This window comes from Microplitis mediator, chromosome 11, assembly GCF_029852145.1.
Source record: "Microplitis mediator isolate UGA2020A chromosome 11, iyMicMedi2.1, whole genome shotgun sequence".
Classification (NCBI taxonomy): domain Eukaryota; kingdom Metazoa; phylum Arthropoda; class Insecta; order Hymenoptera; family Braconidae; genus Microplitis; species Microplitis mediator.
Genome location: NC_079979.1, coordinates 18,847,277 through 18,866,668, shown reverse-complemented (window position 1 = coordinate 18,866,668; position 19,392 = coordinate 18,847,277). Strand labels below are relative to the sequence as shown.

Sequence of the window (19,392 nt, the reverse complement as noted above, 5' to 3'; positions counted from 1 at the left end):
GCAATATTTATTTAAGTAAAAAAACTACTTAATAATTAATAATTAAAAATATATTGAGAGGAATTGATTAATAGATGAGGTTGGGGTAAAAATAACCAAAGTAGAAAAATAAAAAGGGAAAAAGCTGTCACGCGACATACGTAATAGCCAGGGGATGAAGTGAAGACCTTCACCGAGACCCAGTTGGTCGACATTGCCCCTGTACTGTAGTTGTGCCGCACCCCATTTATACCAGCACCAGTACCAGTACCAGCATCAGCTCGAAAACCCCCATCGTCCTTCCTTCCCTATGAAGCTATATGAGGTCTGACACGAGCTGCGGCGGGTTCTAGCTCTACTAGACTCATAGCTGGCTCTATCTCTGCCTCTGCCTCTTCCTCTACTTCTACTTCTACCTCAACTCAGCTCCTGCCGTTTCAAATGTACACCCGTCGCACTGTTTAGCTCTCACTCTTCTCTAGCTTCCAGCTATGTCTAGGTCCTGTACTAAACTCACATCAGCGGCAACGGGGTTTTCATCGGTGATATCAAACGCAGGCGCGGACGCAGACGCGCATCTACGGACGCACATTACACAAACTCGCGTGTGCTTTCGCTCTTATTCTCTGTATATATATGTATATACCAAAGGATGTTAATGTCTGTAAGTGAGTAGTGGTAGTGTATTTTGTGGAGAGCCCTTGGTTGAATTCTTCCTCTCTTCGTATCCTATCCTTTATCATCTGAAAACGGCTAGACGACGCGTCGTCGGCACAATCGAGTTCTGACGGCGGCATCGTCCGCTTGTGCTCAACGTGGACTCAGCGATACACGTAACTCACTTTTAACGGGACGGTTTTTTTTATTTATTATTATTGTGAGTTGATTTTTTTAATTAAATTTTTTTTTTTAAATTTAAAAGGACTAAAAATTTTTTTTTCGTTTGTTAGTAATTTGTTATTTTTTTGTGGGCTTGCGATATGGGAGTAGTGAAGACTGCGTCTGAGAATATACTCGAAGAAACTGTGTTGCCCAGCGAGGAAGCTAATTTTTCATTGCAAGGTCATACTGGTGAGTTTAAAATTCATTTTTATTTGAAATTTCGATAATTTATTTTTGGAAAAAATTATTTGAAAAAAAAAAAAAAATTTTCATTGATATTTGAAATTTTACGAATTTTTTTAAACTCAAAATTTTTTGAAAATTTTTTATAAAAAAAAATTAGTAATGAAGAGAAATAATAATTTTTTAATGTAAATATAAACAGTGAATTTAATGAAAACATTTTGTACGTGGATATATTTTTTTAAAGCTGATGTTACTCGAGCGCGAACCCGAGCTAACAGGTGTTTGAATATACAGATATACAAGACGTGATAAAATTTCAACCAAAAAAAATTATCATTTCGACAAAAAAATTTGCAATTTAAAAATTTCATGAAAAATTTTTTTTTAGTTAATTTTAATTAAAAATTTTATAATTACTATCCAATAACCAGCATTAAAATAAATATAAATAGTGAGATAAAAAAATTAATTAATTAAAAATTGATAAAAAAGTTGTAATTAATACTTATAGACTTATAAATAAAAAGGAAGTCAATTATCAAGTGACTTCCGTTGGATAATAGCTAATAAACTCCGTTAAAGTTTCACAAAGTATATGAATAAAAAAAAAAAAAAGGCAGAGAATGAAGGACTGAAGTAAAGAGTTAAGTGTTTACTGATATTAAAGACGTGAAACAATGTGGAATTTCTGGCCTTGACCCCCATAAGACCGCCTACTCGGCTCAATACGGAAGCTCTTGAACCAGCCGGGAAAAAGCTGCGAATTTTAAGCATGCGCTATCTGCAATAATTTATTGTCGTCTGTAATTAACGAGCCGATGAATGAAAGACTAACTCGCCACCTAAATTTCCATTTTCATTTTTTATTTCACTGGCATGTCATTTTTTTAAGCACAATATCAGTTCCTGGTCCCTGACTTTCTACCAAACATCCAACCGCTAAAATTAATTTATTTATTTAATTAAAAAAAAATGACAGCGGTCATGTATGAAATCATGCGAAACGTAATTATTTTATTTACTGTACATGAACGATCGAACTGCTTTGTATTAATAATTACTGGTTATTAAAAAGCTAGACGCGTCATAGGTCATGGTCAATATTATATTTTTATTTAAATTCCGTTACATCGAATCTCAAATATACTTTTTTTTTTTTTTAATTAATTTACGGACTGAAAATATGAAAAAAGGGATCATTAAAATTTTTTTTTAATTATGAAGACTTCAGATGAAAGGTTTAAAGTTCTGTTACGGGATTTATTTTTTTGTACAGATTTATATGAGCACAGGAAATTTTTTTAAAAATTAAAAATTATATAAATTTTAATAATTACGTAAGTGAAATTTGTTTAATGACACGGGTTTAAAGTCAGTCTTTTCATACGTAATTTTTATATTTATATAATATATATATATATAAATAGGGTAAAGTATCTGATTGTCAGCGTCTACTAATATTTAGCTCCCCTATCTGATCCACAAAGTGATTTACCGACAATGATTTATTTTTTTGACTAAAATGGATTTATTGTTAAGCCACCCGAGGAAAAATAATTTATTTGATCTACTGTTTAGATCCGCTCAAAAAAAAACCTTGACCCAAAAATATTTTTGCAATTACGAATGAAACTCAAAAATTACCGAGCCTTATAAAAAAAATCGGACCGAAACCAATAACTTCTTTTTTTTTTAAATTTTAAATTCTTTTAGCGGGAAATTTAAAATTCAAAAATTCCATTTCTCTGATCAGATCTCATTAGATCTGAAATATATCCCTTTATTTCAAACCATTAAATTATTATTTTAATTAAAAATCGGGGGGGGGGGGGGGTGAACACTAGTATGTTATAAATTAACTTATGTATATTTTTTATCATATTTTTATAAATAAAATTAAACTACGGTGGACTGTAGCTATAAAAAACTTTTTATCAAACGATTTCGTGTCAGATAATTCTATAAAAAAATTTATTTAGAGAGCAACTTTTTAAACTGACCAGGGATTGGATAGTTCCATGTATATTTTAAACGGTTGATCAGTTTACAAACGTAGATTTTTTTATTAGAGATTCCTGGTCAATTGCCAAACTCTATCGAGCGTAATTCGAGAGCTTAAACTTGTAAATTTGATCTCCCGTGAGTCCGTTTAGCTTTACTATATATATATATCTATGTATCTATATATGTATATATATATTTAGTAGAATAAATTTATTGGAATCAGTGCATCTGTTGCAACAATAGAGTCCGTTATCTAGTCTCATAAAGATCTTAACCTGAAGTTTAAGACTCATAGACTAAAGCTATTGAGATCTGAAACCACAGAGAGCTTTCCGCTTGAACAATATCACAAGATATCTTTTGATCAAGTTCAAGAGAAATAGGACAAGGCTGCTGCGTCAATACATCTTCCCTTCTTAGAGAATATAGAAAATATAAATAAAAAAATTTATTACCCATATTATTTTATGAATTAATATCTATTATTAATACACCACTAAATCAATTACGCAATTTTAGTAAAACTTCGTTTATTCAATAAACTATTCGGGAAACCCCTGGTTAATTAATTAATTAATTAAATTATTTATTTAAGATAAAAATCGAATATTATACAACAAATTCTATTATTAAATATTTTATTTTTATTTATTTTTGGAGACGATAAATTTACTGGGGGTAGAAAAAAATCTATAGCACGTGTGAAGTAGATAAAAAAATAAGTGCTCTCGGATGCTGTTCACGTAGGATTCATTTCTTAAACTATTTTTTTTTTATAAAAAAAAAAAACATACATTTAAAATAAAATAAAAAATAAAAAAAGTGTACATCGATCTTAATACAATAGAACTTGACCGGATGCTGGAAAGTATGTCCCAGTTTCTAGACGCGTCCTCGCTCTCAAAACTTGTCTCCCTGGACAGTTGTATCTGCGATGCTTTGGCTTCTACACATAACAACATCACTGTAAACTACTGGTATTTATTTTCCGGTAGAAAATTTTATTTATTTTTTACTTTTACGTCTGTTTTATACTCGCGCTCATTCCATTCGCAATGCAGGCAACAATTTTATCTTCATCAAAAACAGTTCTGTTACACTGTAACAATATACATTGTTACATGCAGTTTACTTTAACAATGTTACAACCATGATAAAGTTTACAAAACTTTAGTTCTTGTTTTTTTTTTTTTTTTTTTTTTTTCAATTAACTTTCATTAAAAAAAATTTAAAGTTCAAATTTTTTGTTTTAATTCACATAACTCAGTAAATATTGAGTTTACGAAAAAAATTAAGGAATACTTTTTTTTAGAAAATTTTATTTTACATAAATTTGTGCTCTTATACTTTTGTCGTATCTTTGATAGGTAACTTGTAATTTCGATTCAAAGGGTTCGATTTATAATTCAATTTAGGTCCTAATTTTATTATGAGTATTTTCAAATTAAAATTCTGATTAAACTATTGAAAATACGACATATATATTAGGGTGGGTTGCAAAAAAACATTTTTTTTTGTTTTTCTTAGCATGGGGGTAGAATTTGTACCTTATAAAAAAAAAAAATTTTTCAAGAAAAAAAAAATTTTTTTACTCAACATTTTGAGGTGGCCCACTCGTTTTTTAAATAAATAATTGATTAAATGGGGTAGTTCCAACGAAAAAAATTTTTTTTTGTCCAAAATCGTGGAAAACATCTAATAATTGTCGAATGTGATTTTTTTTACTTCACTTTCATTTTAATTCAAAAGAAAATGCTTTTCATTTTTGGATTTTTTACTTAAATTACAAAAATAATAGGACAACAATTTTTTCAACTTCTGACTTTCAATTAGCTTTCAAGGGGACACCCTACAGATTCTAGAACACCGTGTAATTTTTTTCGTTGGGACTACCCCGTTTGATCAATTATTTATTTTAACAACGAGTGGGCCACCTCAAAATGTTGAGTAAAAAAATTTTTTTTTTCTTAAATTTTTTTTTTTTTTTATAAGGTACCAATTCTACCCCCATGCTAAGAAAAACAAAAAAAAAGTTTTTTTTCAACCCACCCTAATATATATATATATTAAATTTTATAGAGAATTTAATTGTTTACAAAAAAGTTTTCATTAATTTTTTCTGTAAATGTAATAGTTTAGACAGAATTTTAATTTAAAGTTAAGTATGAAAATTATTATTATTATTATTATTATTATTATTATTATTATTATTATTATTATTATTATTATTATTATTATTATTATTATTATTATTATTATTATTATTATTATTATTATTATTATTATTATTATTATTATTATTATTATTATTATTATTATTATTATTGTTATTATTATTATTATTGTTATTATTATTATTATTATTATTATTATTATTATTATTATTATTATTATTATTATTATTATTATTATTATTATTATTATTTATGTATTTTTATAACAAATTTACTAGAGACAAAATGACCAGAGTAAAATAATATCCTATGAAAAAAGTAAACAGTATTCGTTGCATTATTAAATTAGTAAAGAGATATAAAAATATATAACAGGATGTGTCTTTACTAAAAATTTAAACGTAAATTTTTTATTCCCTTTGATATCGTCTTAGTCAATATCATTAGTATTAAGTTTATTTAATATTAATAAACCAGTATACTTAGCTTCACGACCAGCAACATATATATATATATATATATATATATATATACTACAGTATATTGCAAAGTATCGAAGACAAAAAGAATTATAAATTAAATTGCATATCAAGGACATCTTTCATAAAATCGATATATTTTATTTATACAATATATCATTTTTTTATTTTTATTTTATTTGTAATAGTTAATTATTGATCGCTATATATATACACATATGTGAATACAATGGATTTTGCGGATACATGGATTGAAGTGGTTTAATTATTATTGAAACTAATGGAACCCTGATGTGACATTAATTACCTTATGTTTAATTGTCCGGTATAATCAATTGAACTACCAGGGTAATTTTAATTCGAATCATAAAAATAATTTGAAAAAATTCAACGTCAGATAAAAATTATTTTTACGAAAATTTTTATAATTTTTTTGTTTTATTTACTTTTCAATTAAAAAGATTAATAGGATTATTTTCCACATGAAATATACTTGATTAATTTCCCATATATTTCATATATATATATATATATATATATAACAATTTTATATACGAATAGGAAAATTAATTATCGACTCTATGATGCAACAGCTGCCGTCCTACGTATTTATTCCTTGACAATTACAATTCTGCGGGCTTTATATATATATATATATTCATATATATATTGTATCAGAGAATAGTCAGTTGGCTTGAAAACTTTTCAATCAAAAATTTCTATTAAATCCAAGTAAATATAATAAAAAATGAACAAAACGTGCATCGAAAAAAAAATGTAAATAAAAAATCAATGAAAGCTTTTTTTCAATGTCAATACCAATATTATTAGTTTTCAAATTCACTTTATTTGCACTACACAAATTATTAACTTTATTATTTTCTATTAGTAATTTCGAAAAGTTTGTAATTAAATTTTTCTCGTAACAAATAAACGAATTAATGATAAATTTCATTCGATTGTTCTGAGGGCAAATAAAAATTTCAATTGAATTAAATTGTATTGTATTGAATATTTTAACTAAGGATGAATAAATTATCTATTTATCTCGCGTTTCAGCGAAAAAATACCAAGACAAAGTACTGCTGTAATACCATTGTTTTGAATAACAAATTTTATCTAAAATTTGTAACATTTAATCTTAATTATGTCAGTATTTTTTTTTTAACTTCCCGCTAAGAAAATTGTAAATTTTCAAAAATTCGGGAAGTTATTGGTTTCGGTCCGATTTACGAAAATCGAATTTCCATCAGATGTCGACGTTTCGAGGTCCTAGGAAGCTATCCTGACTAATTTCACGATGATGTCCGAGTGTATGTATGTGTGTACGTACGTACGTACGTATGTATGTATGTAAATATTCATAACTCTTGAACGGATGAACCGATTTTGATCGTTGAGGTGTCATTCGACGCGGCTTGTTAATGTCTTGAGGCCGTAGAAATTTGAACTTAATCGGTAGGGTGCGTTCAGAGATATTTCAAAAATAAAATTTTTTCAAAAATGTTTTATTTGGATAACTTCCAATTTGCTCGATGGATTGATTCCAAAATCTAATCAGCTCTAAAACTCTATAAGCCGCGTCGAATGCCACCTCAACCATCAAAATCGGTTCATTCGTTCAAGAGAAACCGTTGACGAAAGAATTCAAAAAAAATTTTTTCCTTGTTTTTTTTGAAATTTCTCAAAAACGGCTGAGTAAATCAATTTCAAAATTCGACCAGCTTTAGAACTTGATAAAACGCGTCGATTGCCACCTCAACCATCAAAATCGGTTGATTCGTTCGCGAGATATCGTGGAAGAAAGAAATGCTAAAAAATGGTTTTTTACAAAACAATGGCATACAAAAGTATTTGCGAGCTCGAAGAGCTCGAAAATATATTCACAATAATGTTTTCGAGCTCAGCGAGCTCGAAAACAGCGGGAAGTTTTGGGGCTGGCCCGCAGGGTCAACTGACAGACCGATTTTTTTTATTGAATTAATCATTTAATTAATTTATTAATTACATAAATATATATGTATATATAATGCAAGAGCATTTTCTTCGATAGAATCTATGATTGAAAATATTTATATAAAATTTAATTTAATTGATACAAAAGATTTTTCTAAAGAAAAATAAAATCGAGGATTTAATTTTTTTTATATTAAAAAAAAAAAAAAAAAAAAAAAAAAAAAAAAAAAAAAAAAAAAAAAAAGAAAAAATGAGGGAAGAATCTATTGTAACAATTTCATTGTTCTCAAGTTGAAAAAAACTTTTATTAACACGTAACACACAATAGCCGTTAATTAAAAAACTACAGAAATACATTAAAATTGCAATGAGAAAAAAATTAATTATTAAGAATTTATAGAAAAGCGATATTTAATTTTTTTATTACTGTAGACTATAAAAAATTTTGGAAATTAACTCGAAGTGAAATTCACTTTGAAGGAGTATATTTTTATATTTAAACTCCGGTTCGAAGTGAATGTGGATTTAAATGAAATCCAGATCACTCCGAAATTACTTCCGCATGAAAATATCATATGTATTAAAAAATATATGTTACAGATATAAATATATATGTGACAATACATGAAATCTTATATAGAACTATCTATAGATTTTGGCCGATTTTATTATATTTCTATATATATTTTCTCTTATATGATTTCATATATTTATATATTTGAAAACTTGCAATTTTAATATATTCAAAAATAAATGTTATTTATATATGGAAACAAATAAGAATACATATATAATTCATCATTATATGGCACGATATATGTACCATGTATTTAACTTTATAAATTTTTGTATATTTTTCGATATATAGAAGCATATAAGTCTTCCCATATATGTAAGAATAAATAAAATCTATTCTTTTCTGTCTTCCTCTCTCTGTTATAAGATTCAAACATTGTGTTCAGAATATATATATATATGTGCTAGTTTACAAATTTACATATATAATTATCAATATATGTAATACATATATGTGCTAACTTATAAGTTTACATATATGATTATAAATATATATAATACATGTATTAACTTATAAACTTACGTATATAATTAATTATATTAAAACTTACTATATTATATATAAGAAAATATATATCGTTTTTGGCCACTTATATGTACACGGAAAAAAAATTCACGGATTTTTTACGATTTAACTATCGTAATTTTCATTATATAGTATTGTAACGCTGGACTATAAGTTTTCAATAATAATTTTTACAATAGACTATCGTAATTTTTATTTTATAATTTATACTACTACCTGAAAGAAAAAATCAGATACTATAGAGTAAATTATACAAGTTGCGTTGACATAAATTCTAATACAACTATCGTAAAATGAATGAGTCGGTAATGTAGAATTTCTTTAAATATAAAATAATAATTAGAAGTCAATGGAGTAAAATATATTTTCTTAAGAAAGTAGAACTTATAATTAATATAAAAGAAAAATTTATCATTTGGAATTTTTTTTTTTTTTAACAGTTAAATTGAGAAGGAAAATACAATCTCGAAATAAAAATAAAACATGTTGAAGTAGTAATAAAAAACATTTATTTAATAATTTTTCAAATATATTTTTTTGGTACATATAAAATTTATTATTAATTAACTCAACTTTATCAGTTATAATTTCACATCAGATTCCGAAAGTATTATAATTTTTTCCTTTTGAATAAATAACTCATTTCTTTGTATTCAAAATACGCACATGTAGAAAATTAAAAAAACCATAGGCGCAATTTTTTCGAATACTTTTTTTTTATAATTTATCATTTAAAACAAAATCCAAAAATTATTAGGCGTCTGCTAACTTCAGTATCATATAGAAACGTTAAATGTCCATAATTTGAGGTTATTGAAATGTTTTACCTCTCGCAAAGCCGGGTAAATTATTCATGGTCGACAAATGAAGAATATCCTGTAACAAAATTAGAAGAATTGAATTTATCAGAAAAAAGAAATTTTCATTCTTTTAGAATCATTTATCCTATGACCATAATACTACTAAAATTTTTATAAAAATAAACTTCATGTCCAGATGAATAATTTTAAAACGAACGATATACCCACAGAATATCCAGTTTAATAAAAATTGAATAGTAATAATTATACTTACACCGCCAAATTATTATATTCCATAATCTATGTAGGTTTGTAATGAAGAAAGCACAGTTTTTTTTTAAATTTCTTATTTACAATTGTCCAAAAAACGTCATGAAAAATAACCTCTATTTCTGCACTACACTGTAGATATATAGTTGAACCACAAATAATACACACAAAGTAGATGTCATCATTTGTATATATATGTATATATACTCACACAAGCATCACATCATGGTATTGTGACATTTGTCTTTCATACGGAAACGCTTCAGATGGCATATACTATACCATTTCAAAAAATTTACAATTCAACTATCGTAATTTTTGTGACTTGTATTGTAAAAACATAGAGGCAGCACTGTAAATTAAGAGGAAGAATAAAAGAATAAATATTATAATTAAATCTCATTTTTTATTCTTTTACTATTTACGATAGTAACATTGTAATATTTCTTATTGAATTTTATACAACAAACTCTTAATAAAATTACGATAGTGAATAGTAAAAAATCTTTTACAAACTGTAAATTTTCGTATCATATATTTGAAAGTTACAGATAATAAAAGTATAGTCCAGGATTACGATAGTAATATTGGAATTTTTCGTCGAATTTTTTTTCCGTGTACCCATATTGATTATATATTTTTCCATATATATTTATCATATATGGTATTTTCATACGGGCTCCGTTGAAAAAAAAAATTTCGTATTTACTCCGTATTCGAATGATTTTTTCTAAGACTCCAGAATTTTGAGTGACGAAAGAAATTCGGATGAAAATAAAATCCATTGAAAATCTACAGAAAATCTGTAGAAACTGTATGGAAATTCCAAATATTTCGATGAAACTAGAACGAAATTCTGACACTTTCGGATAGTTTCGTCTACTTTCGGATACTTTCGGATACTTTCGCTTAGATACTTGTCGAAAATTTTTCAAAAACCCAAATTTCGAATAATAAAACATTTCAATTAATAATAATATAATTTTTTTTTTCGGATCCGCAATTCACCCTCGATTTTTTACAGTATATGCATTTGTATATTATAGATATATATATTATTACATAGAATTACCCTCATTTCCAATTCTCATTCCAATGTTATGTCGGAAACTCAGTACAAGTTTTGTTGGTATATGTACGTCGCAAGTATCTCGGATTCTCTGCCACGAGTTTCAAATTTCTTTAGCTAGCTAGCGATCAATGAAAAGTAGCTCGTTATTTTCTGACACCGTATTAAATTGTAAATCTGTCATTTGAATGATAAATATTTTTTAAAAAAATAAAACACACAATCTGAATATTGATTTATTTTTATTATGTATGAATATAAATATAATAAATTTTCCAGATTTACTGATGATATCTATCATCTAGAATAATAGATTAAATTTATCGAATAATATTGGAACATGTTGAGATAATATACATAACATCAATACCCTTAGGCACGTCACACTATTCATCCAATACTATAAATATATAAGAGATGAGAGGAAAACGTGGTTCAAAATAAAAATTTTATTTTTATTTATCGTACACAGAGATAATACGGTCGCTGATAAATACTTATTGATTAAAGATATTAATTATCGATTGGGTATTTTTCGCTACAATAAAGAAAAGAAAGGGAGACAAGACATATTTTTTGCGAAGTCGATTTTATTTAATTCCCTCAGAGTGTAATTTACTTCGGGGAAAGTTGATTTTAAGATCAAAATCCCAGATCGGAGTGACCGCGGATTTGAATAAAATCCGCTTCTCCAAAACCAGTTCACTGAAAAAAAAAACTCCGGTACTCTGACGGAGAGAATTTGAATCGAAATGAAATCTGTATTTACCCCTGATTTTTTACAATATAGCGAATCAAATATATTGGGGCAAAATGGATCACTAAAATTGAATTATTATGATTAATTGGTACTGTATTGTCCGGTATTGATATATTTTATTGGATTTTCACTTTATCTCATTCTTTGGACTCACTTGCAGCCGTTTTAGCCTCGCGGCGTGTCCCGGACTCGAACCCGAGACCCTCTAGCCGCTAAAGTCTTTCATTGATTTAACCCATGCGGCTTCGGAAGACCAATTGGTTTTCATTCTGGCGCCAATTTTACACTTGAAGTATGAAATTTGAATTTTAAAAAATATATATATATATAATTGAGTTGGTAGTATAATTTAAAAAAAGCCTAAAATTTAATATATTCAAAATTTATCAATTTGTTACGAGGACTTTTTTAGTAGCCGATGTTACTCCACAAAAACAGTCTTATAATTTTTTTATGTAAAGATAAAAGTTGAGTCGTGCCGAGTGATTTCATGGTAATATTAATAAAAAGTAATGCTTCAGCTTCGATAACTAAATAACCTGATGTAGAAATTTTTTATCCATAATCATGATTGATAAGACAAATTTTATAAAATTTCTCCAATAACAATAAAAATATAATAATTATTTTAAGGTCAAAGCCCCTATACCCGCTCGCTTTTCATTAGAATGAGATTAAATCACTCAATATAAATTAATAAATAAAATGAAAAACCAGATTTTTTTTCATAGTTATTTTTTGAAGCTTCGAGTATTAGAATAAAATTTAAGTTTGAAGAATAATCTTGATGATTAATTATTATTAATTTTTTAAATAAGATCCTTGAGTGTACCCATAGTCGCTCACTAAAAGTTGTCATGTACCATTACTCGACCAACACATGGCCCTATAGTCGCTCAAAGACAATATCAATTAAACTATGACAAGTTTATTGATTTGGACAAATAATTTATAAATTATACTACTTTATTCTTTCATAATATTAAATTTCATGAATTTTAAAAATGTATTTAATAAGATATAGTTACAACAATTCATAAAAAATTTGACGTAACCCAAATTTAATCTAACGAATGAACGTCAAAGTAAAAAATGCCCGGCTTTGCGCGATTTTGAAAACAGTCATTTAATTTAAATTTATAATCTATTATAAAATAATTTGATACATGATATTTTAATATAGGGGAGGGAGGGGCAAAAGGAGGTACTTAAGGAAATACCAAGTTTTCGAGGACTCAAATCCACTAAATCTTTTTTTTTTTAATGATATTCAAAGTAAATAGAAGAAATTTTCAGTTACCGTTGAAAAAAAAAAAATTTCATTTCTGCGGGCAAAGTGGGGTTCCCCCTAAAAAAGGTGAAAAAAAAAAATTTCTGGACTTTAAACGAACTTGATTAAGTTAAATTTTTCTTAAGTAATTTACATGGAGAAAAATTATATTTTACATGTTTATTGCATACAATAGAAGAAAAAAAATTTTTAATAGTTTTTATCATAAAACAAACGTCATTAATATTTTTCAACTGACAATCGATTTTTAAAAAAGTTTACCAAAAAAAATTCAAAGTAACGCTTAATTATATTTACAGAAGTGATTTTGGAATGTTGAAAAACCATTTAAAGTATAAAATTTTTTTTTATTAAATTTTGGGGGTACCCTGTTTTGCCCCCCCCCCCCCTTCCCCTATAAATTATACTACTTTATTCTTTCATAATATTAAATTTCATGAATTTTAAAAATGTATTTAATAAGATATAGTTACAACAATTCTTAAAAAATTTGACGTAACCCAAATTTAATCTAACGAATGAACGTCAAAGTAAAAAATGCCCGGCTTTGCGCGATTTTGAAAACAGTCATTTAATTTAAATTTATAATCTATTATAAAATAATTTGATACATGATATTTTAATATATTTAGATTCACAAATAATTATTTATCAATAATAATATTTTTCGTTGTAATTTTTTTTTATAAACGCCTTAAACAGTTAAAGTGAGCGACTAATGGTACTGAGCGGGTATATGAACTTTTACCTCACATCATATTTAAAAACAGACATAATTTATCTGTAAAATTAAATTTTCATAATCAGACAAAATTTCACGTCGCTCAAAATCTCTACGATCAAAAGCCCAAACTTTTTGACGTAAACAAATTTGAATTAAACTGAAAATGTATGAAAGTAAGTTTAAATTTGTTTATTTAAATTATAAAAATATAATTTGAAATAAAGTTTATTTAGCAACGTAAATATTTAAATATATAACCAGTTTGTTTATACATAGAAAGATTAAAATGTTTTAGTTCTATGCGAACCCTGACACCTACACTTACCACAGAGTAGGATACAGTCTCTCTATCTCGAGAGTTGAGAGAGAGGAGTGTATTTATAGCTCAGCTATAGAGCATAATTAATCTCGAGTAATGTCACAACTAGCACATACCCACAGAAGTTAATTCAAAGCAAATGAAGGTCTTGATATCAAAAGGACTCATTCAAACGTATAAATTAAGTTAACCATAAAAAATTATTTTCTTTATTCCTTTTTACTCGGACTAAAAATAAATTTTTGAAAAATTTACTTCAATAGAAAATTAAAAGCTGTCATTTTATGATGCATTGCACTCATTATTTCTAAATATATATTTTATATTTTCTTATTACTGTTTAATTGAATCGCCCACGTACTCTACTTTTCTCATCGCACTCATCGCCTACGAAGAATAATAAAAAACGGAGCAATTTTTATTATTTTAAAATTATTTACAGAATAAAGTAAAATGTTACTCTATTTAAAGATGAGAAAATGCTGATGATAAATGTGTCAAGAACAAGTTAACGAGGATTTAAATTGTCTCTGGTGTTGTATCTGAGACTTAGTAGAGTTAATAGTGAAGACACAGGATTCGATATAATAGTACGTTTAGTAGTGGACGAGCTTTATTGTACATTTACTATTTTAATTTTATCCTCGCAGCTCAGGGACAAATGGTTTCATGAGTGCAGACTAGATTTGTCCTGGATTTATTATGTTGTCTACTCATCAACAATTTAAGCTCTAGATTTATTATAATCCATATTATGACTCCATTGTATGATACTGAAGTTAGCAGACAATGAAAAATTTTTTGATTTTTTTTTGAACAATTAAATTTGAAGAAAAAAAAAAAACTAAAAAAATGCACGTGTAGAAAATTTAAAAGGCTACAAGTGCATTTTTTTTAAATATTTTTTTTTTTTTATTATTTATCTTTTTTTTTTAATACAAAAATTAGTAGACGTTGGCTAATTTATGATACTGAAGTTAGCAGACAATAAAAAACTTTTTGATTTTTTTTTGAACAATTAAATTTGAAGAAAATAAAAAACTAAAAAAATGCACATGTAGAAAATTTAAAAGGCTACAAGTGCATTTTTTTTTAATATTTTTTTTTTTATTATTTATCTTTTTTTTTAATACAAAAATTATTCGACGTTGGCTAATTTGTGATACTGAAGTCAGCGGACGTCTAATAATTTTTGAATTTTTCTAAAAATGTTGAATTCAAAAAAAAAAGTATTTAAAAAAATGCACTTGTAGTCTTTAAAATTTTGTACATGTGCATATTTTTAGTTTTATTTTTTTTTTAAATTAAATTATTTAAAAAAAAATTCAAAAAGTTCTAATTGTCTGCTAACTTCAGTATCATTCCACTGTTACTATTAATTTTTTTTTTCTTTTCGTGTTAACAAATTTTAATATTTTTTTTAATTACACAGTAAACATTTAAGTTTTTGCGAGTAACTGAATCGTAAAAATAGAAAATTAATTATTTTTTTTAATATGGGAGAGGATTTTTTTTACTGAAACTCTGAAATTGTGGTTTATTAATTCTAAAATTGTTTACAAGCTATTTAATGTTATCGGGTTTGATAAGAGCGGCTTTTTTGTCTCTATTTTACGCAGCCTTAATTTATATTTAAAGAAAATTTTATATTGAATTACAATGTATAGAAATTTAAATTAAATCATTGATAAAAATAAGCAAAAAGTGGACTCGAACCGACCTTCGGTTATCGAAACGGATGTTTAGTTCTCATGTATCCGTTTCCTGTTTGACTTATCTAATATTTGAAGAGTAAATACGTATATATATATATATATATATATATATATATATATATATATATATATACTTGTGACCTTGTCATTAATCATTTGACTATTGGGTTTTCAGTAAAAAAAATACATGCACAGAAAAAAAGGATTCCTTAGCAAAGAAATTTTTACTCGACCCAAAAAGTTTTTTTGTATCATGAATTGAAAACAAAAATTCTCTTGGGCCGAGAGAAGATTTTTTTGTCAAAAAATTTTTTCTAGTCCTAAGCTTTGGGGCAACAGAACTTTTTCCTCTATACATACATATATATGACTTGTAGAATATAGAGAAGAAAAATGTCTAATATTTTTCTCCATAAAATAATTTTGATAAATTTAAAATAAAAAAAAATATGATACTGAATTTGGCGACTACTTTTGAATTTTTAAAAAACGACAAATTAAAAAAAAAAATATTTTAAATAATTGCACTTAGATTTTTTAATTTTCTACACGTGCATTTTTTTAGTTTTTTTTTTTTTTCGTAATTAATTAGTAGGAAAAAAAATTCAAAAATTTTAAATTGTCTGGCAATTTCAGGATCATAAAAAAATTAATGATACTGAAGTTAGCAGACGTCTAATAATTTTTGGATTTTTTTTTAGACAATAAAAAATTTAAAAAAAAATATTTGAAAAAATTGCACCTGTAGTTTTTTAAGTTTTCTACATGTGCATATTTTTATATTATTTTTTTGCAGTTGATTTATTGAAAAACGAAAATTCAAAAATTTTTAAATGTCTGCTAACTTTAGGATCATAAAAATTATCATTATCACAGACTTTTTTTACCCTCTTGAAAAACAATACTTCAACTAATTTGACTTATTTATACGTAAAACTTATGCTCCAATAAATTTTTTAGAAAAATAAAATAAAATTATTCGACAAAGTTATAAGTTACATCGTAGACATAAAAAAAAGTTCTTATCTAATTTAGTTTGGGAAAAAAAGTCAGTGACAAATGACAAATAAAATGATATGAAAAAAAATAATAAAAAGTGACGAGACAAATTGTATCTAAACAATACTTGTATGCCTTATTCATGATATTAAATTCGCGGTGATATTTATTATTTTTTATTTTTTATCATCATTTCACTTTACTCTCTGCTCGCCGCTCTTTAAGGGGTTAGGGGTACTCAGGGGTATGAAAAAATGATGATTTTCAATAATTTTTTTTTTGTAGTTAATTACTTTATTTGACAAAAATAAAAACATAGCTTTATTAGAACACGTTTCGATTTGACTTCACGAAAATTTCAAAAAAAAAAATTAATAATTCAAAAAGTTATCGCTGTTTTTGTAGAGCCCGTTCCTCCCGAAGTCCTTTGCGGTGATCATCATAAGTCCTTGGAGATTCATCTAAAATCAATCGGACAAGAAAAATTAGTTTTATTAATAGATAATCTTGTGCCTGATCGAAGCTTTTTTTTTTTTTTTCGAAATTAACAAAATGGCGGCCTCAGGAAATTTTTTTCAAATTTTCGAGAAAAAAACCGACAGTTTATTGTTAAAAAAAAATCGAAATTTTTGAAAAAAAAAAAAATCCTTCGATCAGGCACGAGTTTTTAATGTATTTCAAAAGTACAATAAATTTTATTGAAATCTACCGAGCAGTTTTTAAGTTACAGTGATCACCAGTTCAGAAAACATAGTTTTGAGAAAAACGCATTTAAAGTTTTGCTATGGATTTATGTCGAATTATAAGAATTATTTAATAACTTACACTGAGTCATCTATTCCTGGACCATATAATAGCTCTTCAGCCGACATAGCAGCTTCCAAAATATCGATTTGCTGGTGCCTACGTTGCAATCGACCTTCTCGGGTGTTATCATTAGCGCGCTTATCTGCTACTTTGATACGTGCAGCATCCATTCTTTCTGCATACCGATGAGAATTAGGCCCACAATTAAGTCCTAGTGTATTCATCAAGACTAATAATGAATTTATACCCTCATTAAATATACACATAGCAACGTATGCAGCTATTTGTACGATAGTAAAACTAGTATTTACCGTTTTTGGGCATATTTTCCATACTAGTTGGTTAAAGCTTTCATTATTATTCTGATTGAATCCACCTACACATCTTGAAAGTAAATTTTCATTACTAAGATCTTCGTATATAGGCTTGATAGCTTTTAAAACATCAGAAGGTAAAGGAGAATAATCGTGAGAAAAGGTATCAAGCTCTCCTCTTGCTTCAGCGCGCTGGTAAGAGCACCAAGATTCTTCGCCTTTTGGACACATATCATGATTCGGTTTTTCATCACTCGAGCCGTAGTGATAAAAGGTTGCCATTATAGCAGATTTCATATTTTCAACAGGAAGGAATATATTCATTTCCACAGTTATTACATGCAACTACAATTTTGAATCCCAGCCCACGTGTACTTGCTGTTTGAAACACTACATTTCCATCACATTTTTTACATTTTATAAGAGCAGAAATTGCAGTGAATACCTGAATAAAATTTATTATTCGAAATTCAGTACTGCTGTCTTCAGGTACATCATCTTCAGTGTTTTGTTTTAATTTTTTAGAAGATGTACTCTGAATACTTTCATCACGTTCGGCTGTTTTCGGATTAAAAACATTCTTTCTTTTGACTGAACGTGACTTATTAATTTTTTCAGAACTCCGAAGTTCTCTTGAAACCTTTCTAGAATCACGTCCCATGGTTAATAATTTAATTCACTTGAGAAATAATTTATCACAAAACTATCGACTGATCAGTGCAACGACTACAGGTATACTGGCAACCAAAAATTATTTTTCAGTTCTTGTACTACCTACAAATTGTGAATATATGTAGAAGGATATATATATATATAGAAGGATATATATATTTATATATCCTATATATATATATATATATATATATATATATATATATATAATAATAAATACATTAAAATGGGGAGATATTCATGACAATGAAACCCGAAAGGTCGGTTGCTTGCAGCTGTTTCTAGCTACCTGCTCTCGAATGCCACGTAGCACCCGAGCGTCCTTTGGTCATTGTTAAATAACTCGAAAAGAATTTGTCGGATTCACTTCAAATTTTCACACAATATTTTTAAAATATTATACTTTAAGAAAATGCAAAAAAAAAAAAATCGATTTTTTGAAAATTCTGACTACCCCTAACCCCTTAACTCACGAGTTACCTTTGCACCCACGTCTGTCGCAACGCAAATATTTGATTGTTTTTTTTTTTTGGTAAGAAGTTTGCGGGGAGAGAAGGGGTGGAAAAAACAAATAAGTCGTTAAGTGAATATAAGACTTGTTAATTTTTTGTCCTAGCTGTCAATGTGATAGATTAAGATTCATTGGGGCTGTTAAAAAAAATTTAATCACTATACTGAATTTTAACATTTATACGGTAGCTCGTATCTGATCTGCTGCCTTTTTATATCAAATTATCTTTCATTGATACGTTTTGTTGATCTTGACGGAGGTCACCGACGATAAATTTTTAAGGACCTCGTTATCTACGTGTCTAATTTATATGTTTTTTGTGTAATTAAATTTTTATTATTTTTTTCACGACACTGAGGGGTAGAAAAATCGTAATTTT

The 19,392-nt window shown here is 26.9% G+C and overlaps 2 protein-coding genes across 4 annotated transcripts in view; one reads left to right on the top strand and one right to left on the bottom strand.

The window, feature by feature from the left end:
* Window positions 1-591: 591 nt before the first annotated feature.
* LOC130677431 (synaptotagmin-10-like) overlaps window positions 592-19,392 on the top strand; it is a 36,434-nt gene continuing 17,633 nt past the window's right edge. The window contains exons 1-2 of one of the 3 annotated variants that reach the window (XM_057484191.1): window positions 592-856; window positions 930-1,050. In XM_057484191.1, coding sequence (XP_057340174.1) covers window positions 960-1,050 — 91 coding nt within the window. In that variant the 5' untranslated portion in view covers window positions 592-856; window positions 930-959. Of the gene's footprint in view, window positions 1,051-19,392 lie in introns of all 3 variants that reach the window. The other 2 variants (XM_057484193.1, XM_057484190.1) reach the window with 2 other exon arrangements.
* Window positions 16,947-18,635, bottom strand: LOC130677432 (uncharacterized). The gene is made up of 2 exons (XM_057484194.1): window positions 17,535-18,635; window positions 16,947-17,170 (listed from the first exon to the last, which is right to left on the bottom strand). The coding sequence occupies exons 1-2, from the start codon at window positions 18,152-18,154 to the stop codon at window positions 17,167-17,169; spliced, it is 624 nt and encodes a 207-aa protein (XP_057340177.1). The 5' UTR covers window positions 18,155-18,635; the 3' UTR covers window positions 16,947-17,166.